This window comes from Chamaea fasciata, unplaced genomic scaffold (assembly GCF_029207755.1).
Source record: "Chamaea fasciata isolate MVZ Bird 193981 ecotype frontalis unplaced genomic scaffold, bChaFas1.0.hap1 SCAF_6, whole genome shotgun sequence".
In the NCBI taxonomy this organism is placed as follows: Eukaryota; Metazoa; Chordata; class Aves; order Passeriformes; family Sylviidae; genus Chamaea; species Chamaea fasciata.
The window spans coordinates 67,661,650-67,685,397 of NW_027094091.1; the positions used below are offsets into that span (position 1 = coordinate 67,661,650).

Consider the following 23,748-nt stretch of genomic DNA (forward strand, 5'->3'; position numbering starts at 1 on the left):
AGGCTGTGTGAGCACGTTTCAGCTTGGGGAGAACTCGCTGACAGGGAAGCAGGGTAGCTTTAAAGGCATTAAGCAGAGCGGGCTTGGTGTAAGCAGCTGCCCCTGTGTGAAATCCGAAGCTCTTGCCAGCGGTGTGGAGGAAAGACATGACCTCATTATTCCACAGCCCAGATAATCCGTTCCTGGATAAAGTGAGAGCTGACAAGTGTTTCACCTTGAACGTTATCGAAGCCCTTTCCACACTTGGCTGATGGCAGAGCCATTTTACCAAACAGGGATGTGAAAACTCCTCAGTGTTAGCAAAAGAGATAAAAAAATCCCTGGGGTGCGTGGTTAAGGCCACACACACACAGCTATGAGGGGAAGAGACCAGCAGCATTTCCAGAACCATTCTGGCAAACAGGATACATTTGCAGAAGTTGATAAAATATTTTTCTCAATATATCAAGGGTTGCTGCTCACAGTTCTTTCCATCTACCTGAAGGCACTTTCTCTAGGTAAGTGTTGAGGGCTTCTCTTGCCCCATCAGCTGCCCCATCAGCACCTCCAGAAATGTAGTTCTCCTCTCAGCTGGGATAAATCACTGTCTGGACTATCTTCTAGTATCTTCCTAGTGGTTGCCAAGAGTGATTCCACCCCCCTGGTTAGAGGAACCCAAGTTTTAATGTCATGGATTTTACACAGGCACACGCAGACAACACGTTAACCTCCAATTTTGTTGGAAGGGTATCACAGAACCATTTAGGTTGGAAATGAACCGTTAAGATCATCCAGTCCAACTGCTGGACCCACAATCAGTGTGAGCTCCACGCTAGTCCAAGGGGAAGGAATGTCATCTGGTTGCCATTGCCTTCTCTCACAACACCTGCGCTCTCGCTGGAGTCCTGCCCACAAACACAGAGAGGGGCTCTCTCCCCCCTCATCCCTCCTGTCCTTGGCAGGCCAGTTAACAGAGAAAACACACATCTCCTTCTCTGTCAGGGCTCTGGAGCTGTTGGATTTAAGTCTGCATGGAAAAATGACACCATTTAAATGACACCAGAGCACATAAAGCCCTGGTGAAAACGCGCAGTCAAGTTTCCAGCAGAGGAGGTTAATAAATGAACAGGTAGCACTTGCAGAAGGAGCAGACACAAACCCCAACATCAGGAGGAGATTTCAGCTGAAATATTTGTCTTCCAGATGTTGACCTGCCAAATGACCTGCCAAAACATGCCCAGCCACGACAGCAATTCTACCTCTTGCACCGAGTACCTCGGAAAAGCTCCTTATCAAACTGCACACATTAATATCACCTGTGGTAGTCTTCCATGCCAAGGAAAAAAAGCCATCAGCAAAAGGCTTTGGGGTTCCTAGGAGATAAAAATTACTGCAACTCACTACAAGCAGAGCAACAATATTAAATACAAATGTCCCAATGTAAAACTGATTTTCCAAATGTAACTCTGCTCCCACTGCAAACCACTTCCTATGCCCCAGACTGCATCAGCACGGAAGTAATCCCAAGGCTCAGGAGTGTGAATGGAAGCACAGTTGGTTTTATCCCAACTTTGGGATCAAAGGAAGCAAGGCAAGTTCTTTGTGCCTGCTTTTTACTAATTGTTTCAGGGCCTTTTGCCAAGGTTATGACACCTTCCAGCAGGTGACTCTTCATCTTTGAGGTCCAGTTCCTCCCAGATTCTGGCACTATGTACTAGGACACCACAACCCCTGGACGCCAGCATTTCTTGTGCTGGCATTTCTGTTTCACCCGTACATCAGCTCCTTTCTCTGGCAGAGCCAGAAACAACCAGAACCCTTCAGGGTCAGGCTCCTCACAGCCCTGACTGCAATAAGCAGACAGTTCTCCTGCCCACCAATCTGTGTCCATCACTGAACTTCACCTTCCTGGGCACTACAGGGCAAAACACCAGATTTGATTTCCACCTTTCCCCTCTCCACACCCCATCAGCAGAATTCGACTCCTGCTTCACCAGGAAACATCACTCCCAGCCTTTCATGGATGCTCAGTTCCTGGAGCATTGTTTGGCATGTGTCCAACTTCCAGAGGGGAATCACCACACCTTGACATGCAAAATGAGGAAAGAAGCTGAAAGGAAAGAGCCGTGATACAGAATCCACAAAAAACAGCTTTAAGGACATAATATATAAAAGGGCTGACAAGTCTAAATTCAATGATTTTGAATAACCAGCTCTGAAATAAATTATCTTTATTCTGTCTCTGATGCCTGCTCTTACACCTTAGCTTGGTAAAACTTACATTTTGCTCTCATTTAGAGGCTGCAGAAAAATTGTCCACAATAGACCTCATTCTTTCTTCTAGGATTAAGAATTGTATATCATACTTGCAGTGAAAATCTGTTTTATGCATTAGGTAGAACACAGGACTGAACTCTCTTCAAGTTAAGTGAAAACAATTTTGCATTTTGATCATAAATATTTTCCTGGTCATTTCTGGCCAAACTGTCAAAGGACATTTTATATCATTTTGCAAGAGGCTGTTATTGGAGGAAAAAGGTAGATTTTGTATTTTAAAAAAAAGTGCCTGAAACGTTGAGAAGTTGATTTAATGTTAACAATTCTGCAACTCAAGCAGTATTTGGGCCAAAAACCAACTCCAAAAGATAACAGCAGGCAGAAAAAAGACTGTGTTTCTAAAAAACTTAAAGAAGGAAGCCTAGGAAGTCTAAGCAGTTAAAGAGAGGATGGGACAGAGATGTTCTCAGATGCCTTCTCTGTTGAGACTCACTGAGCCTCAATCCTTTTATTAAAATTCAATCTTATGAAAGCACAACAACAAAACCCAGCAGAAGAGTGAGTGCCTCTATCTTTGAGTTGTTCTGCAACACAGAGGTGTTTAGGCTTTTATGGGCTCACCCACTGCAAGAGATCTGAGTGGGTGCCAAGGCACGAGGTGTTCAGCAAAACATGTGAGGAGTCAGCTCTGAATCAAAACTTGCTCCTGTGAATGACAGGAGATGCTCCTGGAGTGCTCTGTCCTACAGTGCCCTCATCAGTAAGTTCCAACGAGAGGCTCAGGGTGCAACAGCTCTCACCAAGCTGGATTATGAAAGGGCTACACTGCCTCTGTGTTTTGATCAAAACCAAACTTTTGGTCATTTCCCAGAATTCTGATACGCAGGTTTTAGTTTGCTCATCCACAGTAGCAGTGATCTGTCTTTAGGAAAGAGACAGAGAATCATCATACTTTCCTTTAAATCTCAATTTAAGAGTGGCTTGTGATGGAGTAAAATCCTGGCTGGCATCAGACTGGCGAAGTTTTCCAAACAGAATTTTTTGGGAGCAACAGGCAACTCCTGGGCACTTCACAAATTTGTCACTGCTTATTTTTTAAAGAATATCTTACTTAAAAAAAAAATCAAATTCCCAAACTCAAGGATAAAAAGGGGAGCTTCCTACATTTAAAATCACTTCAGGCATATGGGTGGGTATCAAGAGATTTAGTGCCCTGTGGCACCATACAGCTACAAGGAGAAATGTTTGCAGGGATGGGATTTTCCCCAAGGCACAAACAGCAGACATGGGCCAGAATTCTCTCCTAGTGTCCTAAAATTCGATGTGCAAAATTTCCCTCTGATGGCAGCAGGATTCCACAAAGGGACGGAGGAGCCAGCTCCCACCTGCCTCTCTTGTAGTTTCACGGTTCACATTCACTCCTTGGTGCATGTTCCCAATAAACCTGAGCACTTCCCAAGGAATGGCCATCTAGTTTTAACACTCATCTGGAGCACCACGTAGTGTTATTTTTAGGCTACAAAATCACAAACAGAATTCATTGCTGGCAGTGAAAACTGCAGTCTCTCCTCCCTTCAGGAGCAGACACTGGAGTGAAGTGCCAGGGGATAAAGGTATGGCATTTAATTTCTGGAAACCTCAAAAATTTAATGGTTATGACGAATGGTTCACATCCTGAGCTCAAGCTGAAGGATGTAGAATTTAAAAAAGAAGGACAAAGTAGTTTCAGATGCAGTCTTAATCCCCACGGCAACTTTTCCAGTTTATAATTTTCTTAATTCCCTCTGTCTGTTGTTGGACTATTAAAGAGTCAAACAATGAAAAAAAGAAAAAACCTCATACACATCAGCTGAATTATTAAGGACCCTCTTTTCCTCATCCTCTAATCCTTTACAGCAATAATCAAATTAAATGCTAATTACAGCAACAATAGGTTAGAATGAGAGTAATAAAAAAGGTGCCATTTAAACACAGTAGATTTCTGTTTAAAAGCTATGAAATGTGTACAGTGTGGAACTAAGTAAACAGAGAAAAACCATAATCAAGGTGAAGAAATTACCTTTCTGTTGAAGTTTATGTTGGTTTTGGTTTACCCTCAGTTTTTTATGTCTGGACTAGAAAAGCTCAGCCTTTCTGTTGTGGAGAAAAAAGCTGAATATTAGTTTGCTTAACTGCATTTCATCCTGAGTGCAAGAGCAGAGAGCCCACAAGGACCTGTCATGGTTTCAACAGACGATATAACAAAGAAACAACTTGAGGAGATTTTATCAGTCCCTGAAGTATTTCGTGGTCGTTTACAACAGTTTTTGCAAGGAGGTTTTCTCATCCATTAATTAGGGTTCATTACGGATTTTAAGCGGCCAGCTTTAACTTACCTATTTTATCAACATTCCTATTTATTTTGATGTAAACAAACACCAACAAGAATCTTTTGCTGACACTTGGCAGTGGGTTCAGGTTAGTGAAGGGGTGGACAGTTTTTGAAGGTGCCTACCTGCCAGCATATCTGAAAAGGAGTTGGTGAAGACTAAAGGTAAATGTTTGGTTGCAATCAGTCAGGATGCCTCAGCTTTATCTCAGAAAGCCTCCTTGGCAGCTTTGCTGGAGATCATAAATCAAAAAATTCGCAGTAATTTTATGCATTTTTTGTAATGAGGCCACTCACAGGCATGGTCCCTAGGATCAAACTGTGGTTGAGGCAGGAACAAAGTAAGGCAATAACAGCATTTGTTGCTTCTACCAAAATAAAGAATTTGATTTTTTTTTTGATACATAGATATACAATTGAGATAAACTGACTTAAACCAGAAATCTGACTACCTCTAAAAGGCAGGTTATACCACTAAAATGGTAAAATCTAAAGTTTAGGACAATGTCTGTGACACTCAAAACTTCCACGGGGACTTTTATTATGGCAATTCTGCATTCAGTTAACTCCAGACACTCTACTCGCTCACAGTACAAAACTCTTTGGCTTCTGACAGCTTCACAAAGGAAATCTGCCATTCACACAGTGAATGGGGTATGTATTAATTTGCTTTTCAGAGCGCGTGCAGTCCACTTTGCTGCTGGTAATCTGCATAAAACTGGATTAACGAGTCGGGAATCCTCGGGCTCACGACCGTCAGTGCGCTCCGGAAGTGCCGGCCTGTGATGGATTTGGCATGGATGTCTTCCTGAAGAGCTAGGAGGGCTGCTTCCCTGCAGACTGCTGTTATCTGCAAAGGAACACCAAAAAACCAACCACGCATCATCATCATCATCATCATCATCATCATCATCATCATCATCATCATTATTATTATTATTATTATTATTATTATTATTCTTACTTGAAGAAAGAGAACACAAGAACATCAAATCACTCCAAATGCCAAATAATCACAAGTAGAGTTTTTTCAACTTTTTTTTTTTTTTAAAATAAATGAAGTTGTGGGCGATTAGGATATCCAAAAAACAGGATGTAGCTCGAAATTCAAACCACAGTTACATTACATTTCACATTACAGCATGCTGCAAATTAACTCACTAATCATATTACCTTGTGTTAAACTCCCCACAACACCTGATAAATTCAAATCCCAACCACCGGCAATACATTTTTCCATCCCCAAAGTGCAAGAGCAGATATTCCCAGGCTCTGCGGGCACTTTTCTTTCCCAGCCTTGCACTGGGAAAGAAATAAAAACAATTAATTCCGAAAGGAGGTACAGAGGAGAGGGGTGTGTGGAAAGGGAGGAGGGTTAAGGTCTCATACCCTGCAATGTGTTTTTAAGCTCTCTGGACTTCAGACAGCGGAAACAGACTGATGCCAGTGTCACTCTAAAGACACATTACTGTGGTGAAAGGAGCTTGTGGAATGAAAAGAGATATTGTGATTTCCAGTGCAACAGGGAAAACAGTGATTGATATTGACTGCTCCCTTATATCTGTAAATGAAAGAGCCAACTGAAACACATTTGTCCGGCTATTCAGCATATTTTCTCTGTTTGTTCACTTACTGAAAGGAGTTTCCCCGCTTATGCTCTGCTAATGGTTGCCAAAGCCGTTTAGTAGCTTTTTAGGGGATTTAGCAGCATGTTTAGGAAGCTTTCACAAGAAAACATGCATGGATTTAGATGGCTTTGTCAAGTTACAACAATATTACTATTAGTTCTGTGCTGCTCTAATGAGCACCAAAGCTAAACACTGCTGTTACGCATTTTAATGCTTTTCAGGACTTCAGAGACAGCTGAACGTGGAAGCGCAGCTGAGATTTAGTGCACCAGCTTCTCGTGGAGATCAGTAATACATCACCCAGAAAGTTAACAGAGAGGCCTTGCTCTTTCTGTGCAGGTTCTTCTCTAAGCAGACATTGTGACTGTGTCCCCATCTCGAACAGGAATATTAAGCTACTTAAAGAAAAAAACTTGCACCAGATCAAACACCCCTTGCACTCCCTGCCTACCACTAAACCCAGAATTCTTTCACAAGGGAGAAGACTGGTGATGTAAAAACAGATCCCAAGCATTCTGGACTCTGAACCCATGCTGGCGGTTGAAGGAGGGGTTCACTTCCACTTGATAAATACTGCAGTAAGGCCACAAAATGAAGAGATTCTCTGGAAGTTTTCACAGGCATTATTAAAAAATCCCCAAATGCAGTCCAGCAGGTTTTTTGACTGCCCCATTCTTCTCACGGAGACCATCACCTATCCACAGCATGAAATGTTGAAGCAGGGTGTCACTGACAAGGTGTTCACTTGTCAGCAGCTGTTTTAGTGAAGGAGAAGCTGAAAGAGACACTGTCAAGTTGTCACATCCAAAACTGAAGGAACACCACTGCCAATCCTACTTCTTCCCATTTCATTTGTACACCAATACACTCAGGAGGAATTCACTATCAGGCTGATAGTTCTGATGATGCTTTCACCTGTTCTCTATGCTCTGTCAACACTATCAGTAACAGTGGTGACAGCTAACCTCCAAAGGATTTTTTTGTTTGTTTGTTTTAATTTTATTCTTAAACAGTGAACCATAAGTTCTGTGATAACTGAAAATCACTAGACATGAGGAAGCACCAGAAAACTGATTATTTTTGGCTTCTTAAAAGCATTTCAGCTGCTTTTAAGGCACAAGGAAAGACTTTTAAGGCATAAATTATCATTCTCCCTTCTCCTGGCTGCACTCAGAATTTTTGTGGACTAAATATTTTCTTTATTATTGAATAATGAACAGCAGGCGTTACGGCACCGTGTTGAAAATTTGGACCCTTGTGTCCGGTCAGAGAGTCACATGGAGTTGTTTCCATTCCTTGGCTAACCCAGGGGATCAGGTTTCTGAGGTAAGAGATTAAACAAGGCAAGTTTGATTATTTTTCTTTGTTCAAGTATGCAAACTTCAAAAAACAAAGTCCTCACAAGCATTCTTACTCGCTGGTAAAGCTAAATCACTCGTGGAAAGCAAACACAAGTGTTGGTGTAGCCACAGTGACAGAAGGGTGAATTCATCAGGTGAATTAGGCCTTATTGGCCTAAGGTCACTGGTCTGTCATGGAGACTCCTTGTCACAGCCACCTTAGGACATTTCTTACCAGATGGAGCAACAGAAGGACTTTTAAATGTCATTTCTGTGGATTGAGGAAAAAAGGGAAGGCCACAAAAGAGGCTATAACTGACAGCAGAGGAAGGAGACCCTTTGCAGCAAGACATGGATCTTTCCCAGGGTTAGCAGCACTCCAAATCCACAAGCTGCATCCACCTCATCAGCTTCAAAACCCTACAACAGGTCTATCACAAATTAACTTCCCCTGTGACTTTCTAAAATCACTTCTTTCAGCCTCTACAAGATCACCATGTATCGAGTGCCACAGTTTTCAATCACGCCTTACATAATAAAAGCACTTTTGTTTGTATTAAACCTGGCAATTTCAGCAAGTCCTCCCTCCTATTCCCTGTGTTATGAGAACAGTGATTCATCTGCTCTTCCCTGTTCACCTACCATCGATGATTTTACAGAGTTTTATCTCATCCCCTCTCAGTCAAGTCTTTGCAAGCTGAAGAGTCCTCAGTGAGTCAGACCTTGCTCCTGCCCAACCTGTCCATTCTTCCTCCCATCTGCCATCGCTGCCTTGGCCAGTTCTGCCCTGAGCTCCCACTGCTGAGTGCCCGAAGCTGTGCAGGGCACAGAAGGGGCTGTACCAGGCCACAGCTCTGTCCCTGGGTTGTTGCTCGCAGTTCCTTTGTTATCATTGTATTTGTGCTGAGAGGATTTTTCTCAGAAAAATTATCCACACTGCCCCAAGCATCTCTTCCCAAGTGACTATCTAATTTAGGCCAAATTATTCGTGAATTTGAAGCTTGGGCGATATTCTTTTTTCTCCATTGCATTTAGTAGGATGAACAGCCTCTGCGTACCTCTATAAATGACTGCTAAGAACCAACATTACCTATTACCTGCAAGGCAATTCTTAATGAGTTTCAAATACAAATACAAGGGATCATAATTTTTACCTTTTCAGTATACAAAAAAAAAAGAAAGACAAACAAAAGTGCAGCCTTTTGGATCTCTGTGTGTTGTGAGGAATAGGAATAATATCCTAGTGGTGTTCCAAAGGCAAAAATACATCTTACTGTATGGAGGAACAAAACAGATATTTTGTGACTGCATCTGAATCCAGAGTGGCTTTCAGCACCCACTCTAAGACAGTAATGAAGACATGAAGTGATTGTCAGAGACAGCAGTGTTAAACAGCAACACACCAGGCACCAGGTAATTAAGCTCTACCTACTGTAACTACATGGGTGCTACTGCAGCAATAAAGAGCCAGGCAGGTGGGGCAAAAAGCTGCTGAATCTAAGAGTACCAGAAGATCCCCTAGTTTGGTTGTTATTGAGATCATTACAAAAGGCAGTTTACCAAACAGAATTCTCATTTTCAATGGAGTCAGAGCAATTTACCCACCAATGTATTAATCTATTCTCTGCAGTCATCTCGTAGCATTGGGAATAGTTTTGAATTCATGTATAAAAACCAGTACATTGCTTTCTTAAGGACTGCTTTATCATCTCAGGAAGTGCTTTAAGACCAGAAAATAACAATTAATTTAGAATTCTGCTTCAAAGTCAAAAAGGCACCAGAATCAAGCTTTCTTGGGAGGAAAGGAGAATTAAAATTTGCTGTCTGAGCCACACACACAGAGGTCAGTAAGAAGCAAAGCCACACACCAGCTCAGAGCTATGGTGCAAACAGCGATGAGCCCCCCTGCAGAAAAGGATTTACACCTAGTCATTCCTTCTTGCCCCATTCCACTCCCAGCAACAATAAAATGCCTGATGCCAGTTACTGCTCCCTGAATAAACAGCATGGAGCACAACCCATCTTTCCTCCGAAACCAATGGCTACACTGGCTGCTGCAGCTGGGCCGATTCTCCCCCATTCCGGCATTATGCACCAACTCTTTCCAGCGGACTCAAAGTCCTTTTCAGCTCCTTTGTATTTAAAGTGCTCTAAATAGCCTTAAAGAACCTTAAAAAAAAAAAGAAGAAGAAGAAAAAAAAAAAAAGCTTCTGTGTTAAAGCCTTAGGTATTTTCAAGAAAGTGGTTTTGTTAGGGCCGAGTGTGCTGGGAACACCTGTGAATGTCGGGTTTAATTGGGCTGCAGCTGGTGTCGATTGTGTGCGCCGTAACTGGCAGCCACTGCCTGGCCCTACATTGTGTTTCATTTTCCTTTTTCCTTCCTTTTTAACTCGCTCCTCCACCCCGCCAGTTAAAGTTGTAAGGGATTGTGTGTGAGAGAGGGATTAGGAGCCTGGAAACAAGAATAGTGCCCTGCGGGTTGTGAATAGCGCAAATTGGGGCGCTTCCTGGCGGAGCAGTACCTGCGAGGCTGAGCGCCCGCCGGGCACCTCAAAGGGAGCCGGGCCCAGGTCTGGGGACTCGCCTTTCCCCCTCAGCCAGGGAGGGATAAAAGCTTCACACACGCCATTTGAGAAAGACATGAATAACCCCCGGGTCTCGACATCTGTGTCTCACTCGGGCGAATTCCTGCCCTACCCCTGTGCCAGGAGCTGCTCTGTGAGTGCAAAAGACTTATCCCCACAAAACAGGGAGAGCTGGAAAGCCCTCAGGACTCACCTGAGACTAAGGGGAAAGGGGGCATGGAGGGCCTTCCAAAGTGAGAAGCTGCTCCGTAGGCAGAGTAGCTGGGAGAGGTTGCTGACCGTACTCTTGAAATCCACAGAAATAATTCAATGCAGCTCCAGCAGCGCACAACTTCCCACAAGGGATTTGCAGGGGGCTCAAAGCAGCGCTGGGCAGAGATGTAAAAATACCTCGAGGTTTGTGCCACCCCCAGCAGGTCACTCCGGCTCAGCGTGGGACGCCACGGCCCCGCTTTCCCTCTTTCTCCTTTGTGCAGGCACCACCCGCTGCCGGCTGCGGGCTCCCGCCCGCCCTTGTGCTGGCTCCGGCGCTAAGCTGGCCCTTTCATTCACCGATTCAATGCACCAGACCATCAGAAAACTAATCCAGAAATAAAATAAAAAGAGCCTTAGCTTGCTGCTGGGGTATTGAGATGGGCTCAGGAGGGATTCGACAAGTCGGCATGGGAGGAGTGGGAGCACAGCAAGTGCGATGCGTTATGCTCCAGGAGCTGCTGGGGAGACCTATCTTTGATAAGAATGCTACTTTCAGATGTCACAAATAAAATTTTATCTTTAAAATGGGCTAAACTGAGAGGGTCTTAGCTGCTGAGAAGTGAAGGTTTTGGTGTGTTTCAAAAAGGCTCAAATGTAGTACTTCTCATGTGTTTCAACTTCCCTGTTTCATGCATAAACAAAGGAAAGGCAAGAAAACAGCTTTTATCTCTGCTCTGCACAGAGAAATTGTTACAGATTGCTATAAATATTGTTCTGTAGAGAGGAAAAAGTTTCCAATACTATGGAATTATGATCACCTTGTGATAAATTTTGACCAATGTTTGAAAGACAAAGAATCACCCTAGACGTGCATCTCTTCATTCTGCTCAGTTCTATGATCTGTGCAGATTGAAATGGGATGGATCATGGAATCAAAGAATGGTTTCGGTTGAAAAGGACCTTAAAGATTACCTAGTTCTAACCCCTCTGCCAGGGGCAGGGAATCTTCCACTAAACCAGGTTGCTCAGAACTTGGCTTTGAACACTTCAACAAATAGGGCATACTCAAAATGATACAATTACACATTTGGATATTTTGCAAAGGGAGAATAATCTGTTCTAACCAGAAAATGATGAAGTGCATTAGCATCATGCTTTTCAGACAGTATCCATTCACTCCTCAGATTCATGTACTGAACCATGGGAGCTATGGAGTGGATTTGCTTAGGATATGATTATTGCTCCATAAAATTTTCCCAGAGGAAGTGTGCAAGGCCCTCACAGGCCACACAAGTGCCTCAGTGAGACAGAGGCTTCTTTCATCTTTAAGCAACTATGTTGCTTAAATGTTATTAGCCTTCCTCAAGTTAAAGCACTTACATCTCTACAGTTCTGTATTTAGGAACACTGCCTTGGAGCAGATGAGTTCCTACCCTCAGCAATGATAATCTGTAATTAGATATTATTTTTCATACAAAATATAGACTTCTTTCTCCCTTCTTTATTGAAGAGACAATCAGCATGAGCAGACATTGGACTGCCTACTTTAAAGCAGGTCTGTACTGATGAGGCAGCATCTTTGCAATTCTTAAATGGAAAGGGCAGATATTACTTTTTGAGCAACCCAGTCTAGTGGAAGGCGTCCCTGGCCATGGCAGGGGGGTGGAATGAGATTATCTTTAAGGTCCCTTCCATCCCAAACCATAAACCCAGGATTATGTCTCTCTGAGAGCAAATGATCTCTGCTATTCTTTACTCCTTTCATGAGACATTGTTAAGCACATGTAATTGAATAAAACCAGCTCCTTTAATGATGTCTGTAAGTGACCTTAGTTCAGAGCGGTCTGCCCCAAATCTACACAACTTAATGTACCATTAGCTTATTTTTGTAATTTTGTGGCTTGATGTACAGGTGTGGGTGTCCACAGCTTACCTGAGGTGCTGCACAGAGACACAAAGCTGTCCTGCTGCTGGAATACATCTCATTTGACCAGGATGGGGGTTCCCACTCACCCTTTCCATGGTGGCCACAGCAAAGACCAAGTCTCCCTTCTGCTCTCTCCTCCTGGTCTCAGCCAGGCTTCAGAATCAGCTGAAGGTGAGCCAAGAGCTGAGCCAGGCAACTGGCCAGCTGCACATGTGGGACAATCACGGCGACAATTAATGAGGCAGAGTGACCCCCAAATGCTGCCTTGAATCACTCTTCCAGTACCAGAAACTGAGCAGGGGCTGTGCCCAGGCAGCAGACAGCATCACATGTATCAGTAACTCCTGCTATTCTGTAAAGCTCACACACGCCCAGGGAAGGGAAAGATGAGGTATGTAGCCAAAATTAGGTGTATGTCTCATAACTCCAGCACATGATGACAGCTAAGGGGAATAAAGCAAAGCTCTCAGTGGTACATGCTAAGTGTCATCACACATACCTCTGCTCATCCCAACATGTTCTAACAGAGCAAAGCCTCAGCTCCATCTGCAAGCTTTCTTTTTTTCTTCCTTCCACTCTCTTAAAAATATTCCTAGATGTGGTATCCTTCCAAGCAATGTATAAAACATGTAAATTCCGATTTCAATTTTGTAACTACAAGCCCAAAGTGCAGCTATTTTCCAAGAGGTGCTCTGCCGATATGGCTTCCATCACTTTGGCAGAGACATGGCATAGCTACACCTCTCACAAAGGAATTCCGTAACAAAACGAGTTTTTACATGCTGGGACTAAATATTTTTAAACAGCACTCTCTGCCAACTTCAAGTTTCAGCTATATTTGTGCAACTAAAAAAAAATAAAACAAAAAAACCAACCCCCCCCCCCCCAAATCACATGTGTGTTTCTATACAAGATTAAGCTGCATTTCTGGTTAACCTCAGAATTATTTCATTTTTATATAAACATTTAATGGGAAAGTTCAACTTCTTCCCTTCAATGAGGAAAAGGAAGCCAAGCCGCTAGAAAAACAGAGTCTGTGTGTGTGTGTGTGTGTGCACGCACTCATTTTAATTAAAAGTAATTAAGAGAATCCTGTGTTCTCACTCACAGTCTGCTGGTACTGCAGAGGGCCTGGACACAGAGCCAAGGGTATTCTGCCGAACGCCGCTGGCAAGAGAGATTGGATTATGCAACTAAAAATTTAAAACTAGAAGACTTCATCATTAGCTGTGGCTGTCATGAGCTTCTCCCTAGGAAAAAACCTGTATAAAACAGATTTGGCAGCTCCTACCTTATGAAACCTATCAGGGTGGAGGTGTTAAGTGGTTGCTGCTTTTGCTTGCTTGCTTTTCAGACTTCGAGGCACTTACGAGGTTGGGTGGTATGCTCAGCATATTCCCTATTTCTTGCACTGGAAGATAATTCTTGCCTTTCTCAAGTTTAACTTGAGCAGAGGCCTCAGACTCCTATCAAAACAAAGCAAATAAAAGTGATTCTGCAAAAAGAACTGGGAGAAGTGCTCTCCCTTCCCTAAAAATATTTTTTTTTGGTCAATAGAGCACAGCCAGTCTAGAACTGTCTTTCATCTCCTTTCAGCTCCTGCCGCATTTCTATTACATTATATCACCATTTAAAGGTAGCTACAACCCTAAACTTTTGAATCCAACTACAAGGAAGGAAAGCAAAAAAAAATTCTTTTTTCATGGCTTCATTTAAACTCTGCCTTTTGTCCTGTCTTTGGAGCCATGGCAAATATTGTCCTGATTTCAATCTTACACAGCAGGTTAAAAATAGCAACTGTAGTTACCTTCATATGAGCTTTCCTAATACAATACAGTAAAACCAAACTCAGTTGAAAATAATGACAAATCTTCTAGAAATTTAAGTTTTTCTGTCAATTTGGATAGAAAACACACAAATCCTACATAATAAGAGTTATACTTTCTGCGTGACAAGTGCATACACATCCTGGGTTGAGGCAGGAGGTGTGAAAAGACATTTGGGGAGAACACACATAAGGCCTTTGGATTGCAAAATGAATAATATCCTTAATGGAAGCTCTCTAGTTTTTATTTATTGGGTTCTCAGTTCCTGGAAAGTGCGAGGTGTCTCCTGTGGAGTATCTATTTTCTCAGCAGAAAGCTAGAGGAATTTCAGGCTGTTTCTAAGTTTACCTCTTGGAGCTTCCCATGGCACCAGCTGCTCATGTTTCCCAGGAAAATCAGGGAGGAGGACTATTGCATGCCTGTATTCCAGGGAGGCAGAGTGTAGCTGGGAGGACAGACAGACCTAGAAAGCAATGCCATTAAGCCCCAGAAAAATACCTTTGTGTATGGTTATTACTCCTAAAGGAGGAAGCAAAAAATGCTGGAAAAGAACTTATTCGAGTTTTAATGCAGGTTTTGCTTGTGCAAGAAAAGAAATGAAGTAATTACAGCAAGAAAAGAAACCATGAATGATGCACATATATGGAACAAGAAAAGTGGGGTACCAACAATTACCTTGAGTTAAGGATTGATGGAAGGGTTTTATTTTAACGGAACGGAAAGTCAATTAAGGTGTTTGCTTTTGCATTGTTAACATTACAGCTTGTAATGTGGGTGCTCTCTTCCAGGCGAGGAAACTGAATCCACATAATGTCTGAAAGGCATCCAGATCTGCTTACTCCATGGATAACAGATCTAATTCAACAAATTTCTCTCTTTCACATTTGTAAACTCCTTATCCATTTGTGCCATGTTATTGCAAAAACCTTCTTGGTCTCTTGGGTTTTCTCCCCCTCCTTCCTCGTCTAGGCAAGACAACGTAATGCAAATTTTCAACACTTTGAAGACTTAGAAAATGGGTCACTTGAATTTCTCTTCACAAAGATGCTTTACGTTCAAGATTTACCCTCAACATTTCTGCAAATAGGCACAGGGGGAAGCAGAGGAGTCTCCCTTCCCCTTCATCCATGTTGTACGCAGCTTTGCTTTTTAATGTTAATAGCATTTCAACTTCTTAGAAGTTGCAGTCTAGCATGATACTTAAACAATTTAAGGCCAGAAAAGTATAAAATTTATGCTTAATAGTGTTCAAGGGAGGAGTTGATGATGCCCAAAGGAGGATGCCACAAGAGTGAGCTCAGAAACTGTAACAGAACTAAAGACCACAGCTCAAAGACCCTAAAAAGCCCCTAAGAAACATGCAACCAGCGACAGGACAGTCCTGAAGTGATCCCGAGGGACACTTACAAATTGAAGTCACCATCAGGTTTTTTGCCTTCTGCTGTAGGGCTGGTTTGCGTACCAGAATGTGAGTGAATACACAGGAAAAGACCTGTGCTCACCATCTGCTCCCACTACCTGCAGTGCTGTGGGTGCACTCTTGCTAGAGCCTGCAGCATACACATGCCTTCTCCTGAATTTTCATAAATATTTTACTGTGCTGAATTGTGTGGCCAAGTTATATAATGACACAATAAAGCACAACTGCTCTCCCTGGAGCCATTCCAGTCTATCTAACAGGCTCAGGAATCACCCAGCAGCCCACTTTGCACAGAGGAGGATTCTGAAGGTGACAGCATCCAACAGAACATGCCAAGTGGCTATGAGTCGATGAGGTGGAAATAAAAGGACATCTTAACTGTAACACTGACTTTGTCCTTAGCAGCTGCTGCTCTGTCTGTCTCGCATGGGTATCTACAACTGGAGTTGTTTCCAGACCCTCGTCAAGGGAGCTGGGTTCAGGAGATTTGCTCAGGAACTGCCTGTGTGCATGAGCAAGTGTGAACTTTCCACTTCCCTGTGTATTGCATTTACTCATTTCATGTTAGATGTAGAGATAGTAGGACTCAGACAGAAAGTCTTACCTCCTCTGCAAAAACAATAAAAGGTGACCAAAAGAATGAAGACACCACATTCAGGATGCTGCCACAGAAGCAGAGTTTTCCATACTGAACCAAAAACCAAATGCTATTTTCTCTCAGCTTTGTAATTATTCAGTACTGCAAAGAGGAGATGCTCTTAACATTTCACACTTAGTATCATATTTAATACTTTTCGTGCTATCTGGAAGATTATTTTATATCAACCAGCAGCCCAGATGAAGGTGCTTGTTTTAGCTCAAAGGGCTGTGACTGAGAAAGCCTCTCAGGTTCTGCAATGTGCACCTCCTATTTATCAAGTGACTTCCAGATCAAGTGGATAAGTCTGAGACTTGGGATGGGCACAGCACCACAGTGACACTCCAGCACTGAAGCCCTTTTTCCCCTCAGATAACCATGTCGGCAACAGCAGCCCTAGCACCAGGGAGCCTAAAACAATGTGGGACTCTCACTCTGCATCATTAAATGCTATTTTGCTAAATTAAAGGCTACAAGTAAGTCATATTGTATCCATAAGCACACACATGCCACAGGCCTTCCCCTTCCCATATTTCCCTCATCTGTGGATCATGCAAAATCCCATGGAAGACATATTTCAACTCCTGGGTTGGGTTGTGTTGTTTTGTTTTGGTTGTTTTGTTGTTTTTTTTTTTTTTTTGTGAGAGCAGGACTTTTTACCCCTCAGTGGACACAGCACTCAAACCACACTGCCAAATATTATATGATGTCCTTTCCAGAGTTAATTTTTAATTTCCTGATTCCACTGCATGAGAAATTTTTAAATTGTCTTGGTGGTCACTTCAAGGTATGTGCAGACCTAATTGCAGGAGTGAATGCAGTGTCAGCCCAAATGCAAACCTCCAGACTAAGTGAGGAATTTCTGTAGAATTAGTTCCTTGGTGGAATTAAGTTCCGGAGAGACCCACACTCCAAGGGTCGACTGAAAATGTAATGCAAAGGGTGCGAGCCTTTCTTGCCCCAGCCTGCAGCCAGGGGAGGCAGGTGTTTTCAATGTGTCACTCAAACACCCAGTGATTTTCTATTTTCATTTTTTAATGCCACAATTCATAACCCACAGATGTTGTGCACAGCTATAAATCTTGGCACCCTCTCCTCTGCGCAGAAGTTTCTCCTGGTATTCAATTTTCTTTGCTTTACCTTAAGTCACCCTAATCATGCTGACATCTACTATCGATGATTATATTAGCCCTAAAAGATCCTTAAACAAATGAAAAGGACTGACTTCCACTCCTAAAGTTCTGCTTCCAATTTTCTAAAGGAAATTAAATAATGTATAAATCAAATGCTGGGCACAGGCCCAGGCAGCTGAACATCGCTTTGTCCTTTCAAAGTGAAGACGAAGTGTCTGCTACGGAAGGGACAAGCCAAGAGAAATAAAGCTTAACCTCAGCTCCATGTGAAAGTGATTTGGGATAATCGGGGGGAATCTGCAAAGAGGTTAAAGCGGGGACCACATACTGACAGGGGAACTTCACACAACGATCAAAAATATACCAAGAACTGACCTTCACCTGGAGGAGCTGCACAGCCCTGACAGCTTTGTTACACCGGAGCAGAGTGTGAAGGGCAGGAGAAAGAAGAGATGAGCAAGAAGTCAAAAATCTATTTAGGGCTACCATTTGTCATGTCTTGGTAATCTTATCAGGGTGAGTTTTTTTCAGTTTCACAAGATTTATAACTAAGTACTGCCTGACAACCTTGCAGTAAGTGTGCACGCTACTTCCCAGTTCTCCTTTAGCTAGTACACACTACTTAGATTATTAAATCAACCACCAAGGGACTTCCTAATTTATGTACTATTGATGGACTGCTGATCCTTCTCTTTAACACAGTATATGTATCTAGAAGAGGAAAAAAAATCAGTAAAATGTGCTAGATTTCTTCCTGGTATTATTTTTTGAGCAAGCGATTTGCTTTAATTGCCACAAGGCATTTCCTAAAACTATTGGGAGCAGATGTACTTTGTAATAAGATTTCTCGACTAAAAGAAGATCCTAATCAAGTCTATACTGCTTCAACCCAAGTTCACACGGACATTTTTGCACACAGAAGGGTGGGTTTGAAATCTCTGATCAGCACTAGACTTCATGGTTAGGGTCAGCTTAACCCTACTCATATAAACCAAACTTTGGTGGAGAGAAAAAGGTGTGACACAGGCAGCTGCCAGTGCCCCAACTACGTACACTCGTACACTCGTATTTCCAAAATATTCCTCCCCTCATCTTTACAAAGTACAGAATATTTCAGATGCGGTGCAAATGGCCTTTAAGCTCATCTTTACACTTTCTTGAGAAACCTGCAAAATTGTTTTCAGCACTGTCACTTAGCAGTTGTTTGGTCTGTCACCACACAAACTGAGTAGCTGGCAAAGCAGGGACAGCCACGTAACACTTACATGTGAATGTGAATTCAACACACATCTTGCTTAGCTGTTGCAAACCTGTCAGGGAATGCTTCACTGTTTAAAAAAATCCAAAACATAAAACCACAAACAAAATTCCTATCAATTTATTTCCCTTTTAAAAAGAAGAGTCTGTATACACACTCTTTTTATTGTAGAGTTGAAGTACACAATGAGTGCAACTGCCATTTAATGGGATACAAATTCATCTGAACATCAAGCACCCTTGATTCAGAAGAACCAACAGGTTTACTGGGTTCACGGACTTGTAATTTACCGACAAGTATCCATGCCTTTCACAAAAGCTATAAAATATTAGAACATGCTTCCGGAATGTTATTGCCATAAAAGAGGCAGTTCAACCAACCTGTGAGTTGGGATATTCTCCCAGCTATCTCCCTGTCTTCTGACAGACCCCCTGCAAACGAAGCACCAGCTCAGGCTATGGTTGTGCTTGAAAAAGCAAAGCAAGCAGTGGAACTGAGGGGGATTTCATGGCACCACAGGGCTTCACACAAACACTGCCAGAATAAACTCCTCTGTCAGACCTCCAAGTTTCACATCACTTTGTCTCTGCAGGTTCCCAAATATCAATAGCAAGAAGAAAAAAATAAACCATGAAGAAGGATGGGAAGAAGTAGGAAGTTTTCACAGAGTGTGGTTGGTTGCCATCCTTGTATTTAAACAAAACCAGGCGCTCAGTGTGTTACTCACACATGAAAAGAGAAGAGCCAAGAAGGGAAGGAGAGGCTTCTCTCTTTTCCTCTCCCCCTGTTTCAAGAAAGTGTCCCTGAAGGCACACAGGCATCTGTTTTGGGTTCCTCTGACGTCAGCAAACACCATTGAAGTAAAGCACATGCTTAAGTGTGTTCCAAACCCCTTATCTGCTTTTAATAATTGGAAGCTAAATGGAAGTGCTAAGTCATTGAGCAGAACAAGTACCATGGACAAACAAGACCTTTTTTGCCTTTCAGGTGATGGTACTTAGTGGCTCTGCAAAACTTTGGACTCAGTAATATCCACTATCAGAAGCAGAGATGGATTTTAATGCAAGATTCAATCAAATTGCAAATGCTAAAATTCATACTCTGGTCACAGAAAGAAGTTGTGATTTATGACAGTGTGTCACACTTCTTTGGTGCTTTATATTTCTACCTGTTTTCTATATATTGATGTCTCCAGTAAAAGGAAAATAGGAAGAAACTCTGGTACAAGGCTACTCAGCTCTCCAGGTCATTTTGCTGTGGTCAGCAGCTCAGGCAGTGTGTGGCTGGTGCTCTTGGAGAGTTTGGGAGAGGGATAAGAAATGTGGGAGAGGAGTATGAAATGCGGTCTTCCACCAGACTATGTGAAACATTACCTGCCAAGGATCCCGGCAGAGTTAGGCAAAAATCACTCCTAACAGGAGTCAACCATTTGACAATCCCTGAGAGGGACTGAATGTAGGATTACAGTCTTGGCTCTGTCACGAATGTCATTTGTCACCACCCAGCAAGCTCTGCTGATACCTGGGATGAGCTGCCTTCCTCAGGCCAGTGCTCATTCATGTCCCAAACCTCATGGACCAACAGCAGTTGGAGGGGTTACCGCAGCCACCGTGGTGCCTGGCATGGCAGGGAATGGTTCCAGGGACTGCCATGGGAATTACGGCAGTGGGATCTAATTCCTCGGTAACAGGCAGGATCAAGTCCTAAATTAGCCATTCCTGGCTTTCATTAGGTTTATTCATCCTTAGGCCAATTAACCTGCTGGCATAACTCCCCTGGGGATTGTGCCAGCAAAGACTTTGGCCTAATAATTTCAGATTAATTTCTGTATCATCATCTTTTTGTGGCTTTGGGAAGACTATTTGTATATCCTTCTACAGACCTTGTGGAAGCAAACACTAATTATGAAGGAAAAAATTTGACTCCACAACCACTCTTCCAAAATGAAAAATAATTTAAAAAAAAAGAGTAGTCTAGACCACGGACAGGAATTCCAGATGGAAATATGTTTAACAAATATGGAAAGCGAATACTTTTCCTGCATATTGCTTTGTGAGTTATTAGCACCTAAATAGTCTCCATGGTCAAAAGTGTATTAACGAGCTGGATGACAAAGTGATGTAATCAGGAGGGATCAGCAGTAATTTCTCCTGCAGAAGATTTACATGCAGCAGCCATGTGTGTTTGTTTATGATCTCTACATCTGGTAATGAGCTCTCGACGCGATGGAAAGCTGCGGTGGAATAATGCACCCTGTTCCTCACACGCACTAATTAATGCTCTATTTAATCTGGGAAAAGGCACTTTAAAAATAAACACTCATTTCCAGAAGACCATAAAGGATAGGTAACAACTGAATCACACCACACAGGCTTAAAAACTGGTGTGTAGCAATGTCTCAAGCATTAAAAAAGTTGAGTTTTAACTCCCAGAGTACCACAGGAAGGGTGTGTGCACACAAATCTCTCCAGCACTACAAACATACACTAACAGACCCTAGATACCCACAGAGACAATCAAAGCCAGAGTGATAATTTGTAGGAATGACAAAAACCAGTCAGAGACGGCAGAGCTAAAATATTCCCCATGCCACCGGGCGTTAAACTATCTTTTGTGTTCACAAGACACCTACGGTAACGCTGTCGGCCACCACCTCATCCACCTCATTCTGACAATTGATAACATGAGCAATAAATCATCATTTCCACAATGGCAGGAAAAGCAGCCTGTGCAAAGATGGTTAGATCTTGTATCCAAACTGAAAACAAAGGCCTGGGAGATAGTGTCCGGCCTGTCCTCTGCCAGCAGGGTTGGCTGGTGAGGGGGGAATGCAGTGGGGGCTCACCATCCTCCAGCTTCCACTGGAGTCATTCCACTGCTTTTAGTCACTTCAGCAAGGCCTTGTCTCCACAGGATGTTATGCTGGAACAGCTACTGCATTTACATTCACACCCTATCTTGTTCCAGGATAACTTCCTTACATTGACGTGCCCTCAGAAGTACACGAGCATTTGTCTGTGGCTGCATTTAGCCCTAGGCTGGAGTCTCACAAGGTAACAGAGAATAGAGATTTGGCTTTATCTTATAAACTGTGCTAACATAGCTCACCGCCCTTTGGACTGGAGCCAACTTCTTCCCTTGAATCTCCCAATCATTTCCCACAGAAAACTTGTACTTTCTTTAGCCCATGAAAGAAGACAAAAATCAGGAAAATCAGAGGGATGGCAGGACGTGGAAAGCCTGTGTGAGCTGTAACCAAGAGCAAATGTCCCAGCCTGAAATACCAGAGCTACGAAATGGCCCCTTTTAGTGACAGAGAAATTGCCGTTGTGGTTAAAAGAAAACCTGCTTAGGCTACAAGGATGGAGGAATAACACTTCAGAGACTTGGGATGGCTTTAAAAGTAAATCAGGTAAAACAGATAAACACAGAGGAAATATATGAGTAGAGATTGAAACTTTTAATATATATTGAAGTAGTAGTGTGAAAACAGTTGTTTCTCCTGCCAGGCACAACTCCTACCCTCCCACTCACACATGCAGCGTGCAGAGTTTGCAACTCAGGACTTCTTGTGTGCTCTTCAGCTGCAATAAAAAAAGGCACTTTTGCAGTGCTTACAGCTCAGACCCCCATCCACACCCACTGAGACCATCTGACACATCCCTGCCTCCCGGTTTGGATTTCCCAAAGCAAGCAGAGAGGACCAAGGTGGAGCCACACTTCTGACAGGGATATTCTGACATGAATGGTGAGTTGTCAAAACGGAACCAGTTTCCATAAAATTAGTTTGGTTTCAATTAGCAATTCCCTAAAACTAGTTTGGTTTCAGGAAAAGAATGTGCAGGCTGCAGTCTGCAGATGTCTGCCGGGCTCTGCCACAGCAGTAAGTGTAGGTAGGCAAATGGCAAGTCATTTCTAGAGGTGGCCAGTCTACCCTGCACTTCCACCAAGGCTTTTCTGATAAAAAAAATTATGTTTTTTTGTCAGTGTCTGAGTCTCCATGGGTTCCTAGGTCTTCAGAGCATCTTTGTTCTGCTTAGACTTGCTCTTTTTTTGTTGTTGTTGTTTTTTTTTGTTGTTTTTTTTGTTTGTTTGTTTTGTTTTGTTTTTGTTGTTGTTGTTGTTCAGAGACAAAACAAGCCAGGGCTTCAAACCATGCAGGGTTTTAATGCTGCAGAATCCCCACGTACCCACTTCCTCTTTTTCCTCAGCTCTTCTCTATCTGATTTACTGTTTACTTACAGACCATATGGGAAACATGTCGGGAAAGCACGCATCCGGGTTCACATCCACAATAAATACTTTTTATGACTATTCCCATGACCTGCAGCAACAGACTAGATTAGTCGCCCACAACTATGTATAATCACACAATCATTTAAATACATTTTCAAAACAGAATACGTTCTGAGATACAGATCAACTAAATATTCCTCTTTCTAAAACTTATTTCCTACAACTTTACCATTTCCACCTGAGACAGAAAGTCTTATCTTTCAACTGTGGAGTCAATATAAACGGAAGAACATGAACACCTGGGTCCATGTAAAAGTGCAGCCAGCAAATTATCAGTCTGGGGCTGCTCAAAGAATTTTTTTTTTTTTTACTCTTAGCAAATGAATTATAAAGTGAAACAGCAAAAGAGCTGAAAATAGATTTCTTGCTGAAGTGTATGTATCAAAATGTGAAAAAACCCTCTTTTATTTTCTGTTTCATAAAACCAAACTCCCTCTAATTTTAAGTTCATCCAAAAGCAGAACTGCAAAAGCATTCTCTTCTGCTGAATAGAGTGTAGAAAATTTACTAAGCAGAATATATTATTTAATTCAAAGCCAACAAAGGGTCAAATTTAACCTCACCCATTCCACTGAGCAACAAAATTGAAAGGAAATCTTGAAAAAGTCATTTTGAATTGAAATACTTGAAATCTTTTCAAGGTGGAACATTCTGAATTCTGTTTCTAATGTAAAAAGTTAAGTCAATGATACAGAACTGAAGAAATTATTGAATTTAGTGTTTCTGAATAAATTTTTGATCAGAAGGAAATCCAAAGCAAAATTTATAAAAGTAAAATTACTATCTACATTTTTTTTCTTACGTAAGTAACCATCTATGTTAGCCATCATGTTTTTCTACGTCTCGTACCACTTCATCTTATTCAGGATTTAAAATTCT

At 42.4% G+C, this 23,748-nt stretch overlaps 1 protein-coding gene across 1 annotated transcript in view; it reads right to left on the reverse strand.

Annotated features, from left to right (window-relative positions):
* Positions 1–3,997: 3,997 nt before the first annotated feature.
* The window catches only part of AFG2A (AFG2 AAA ATPase homolog A), a 164,523-nt gene continuing 144,772 nt past the window's right edge, over positions 3,998–23,748 (reverse strand). Inside the window, 1 exon segment of the mRNA XM_066186686.1 lies at positions 3,998–5,474. Coding sequence (XP_066042783.1) covers positions 5,298–5,474 — 177 coding nt within the window. The 3' untranslated portion in view covers positions 3,998–5,297.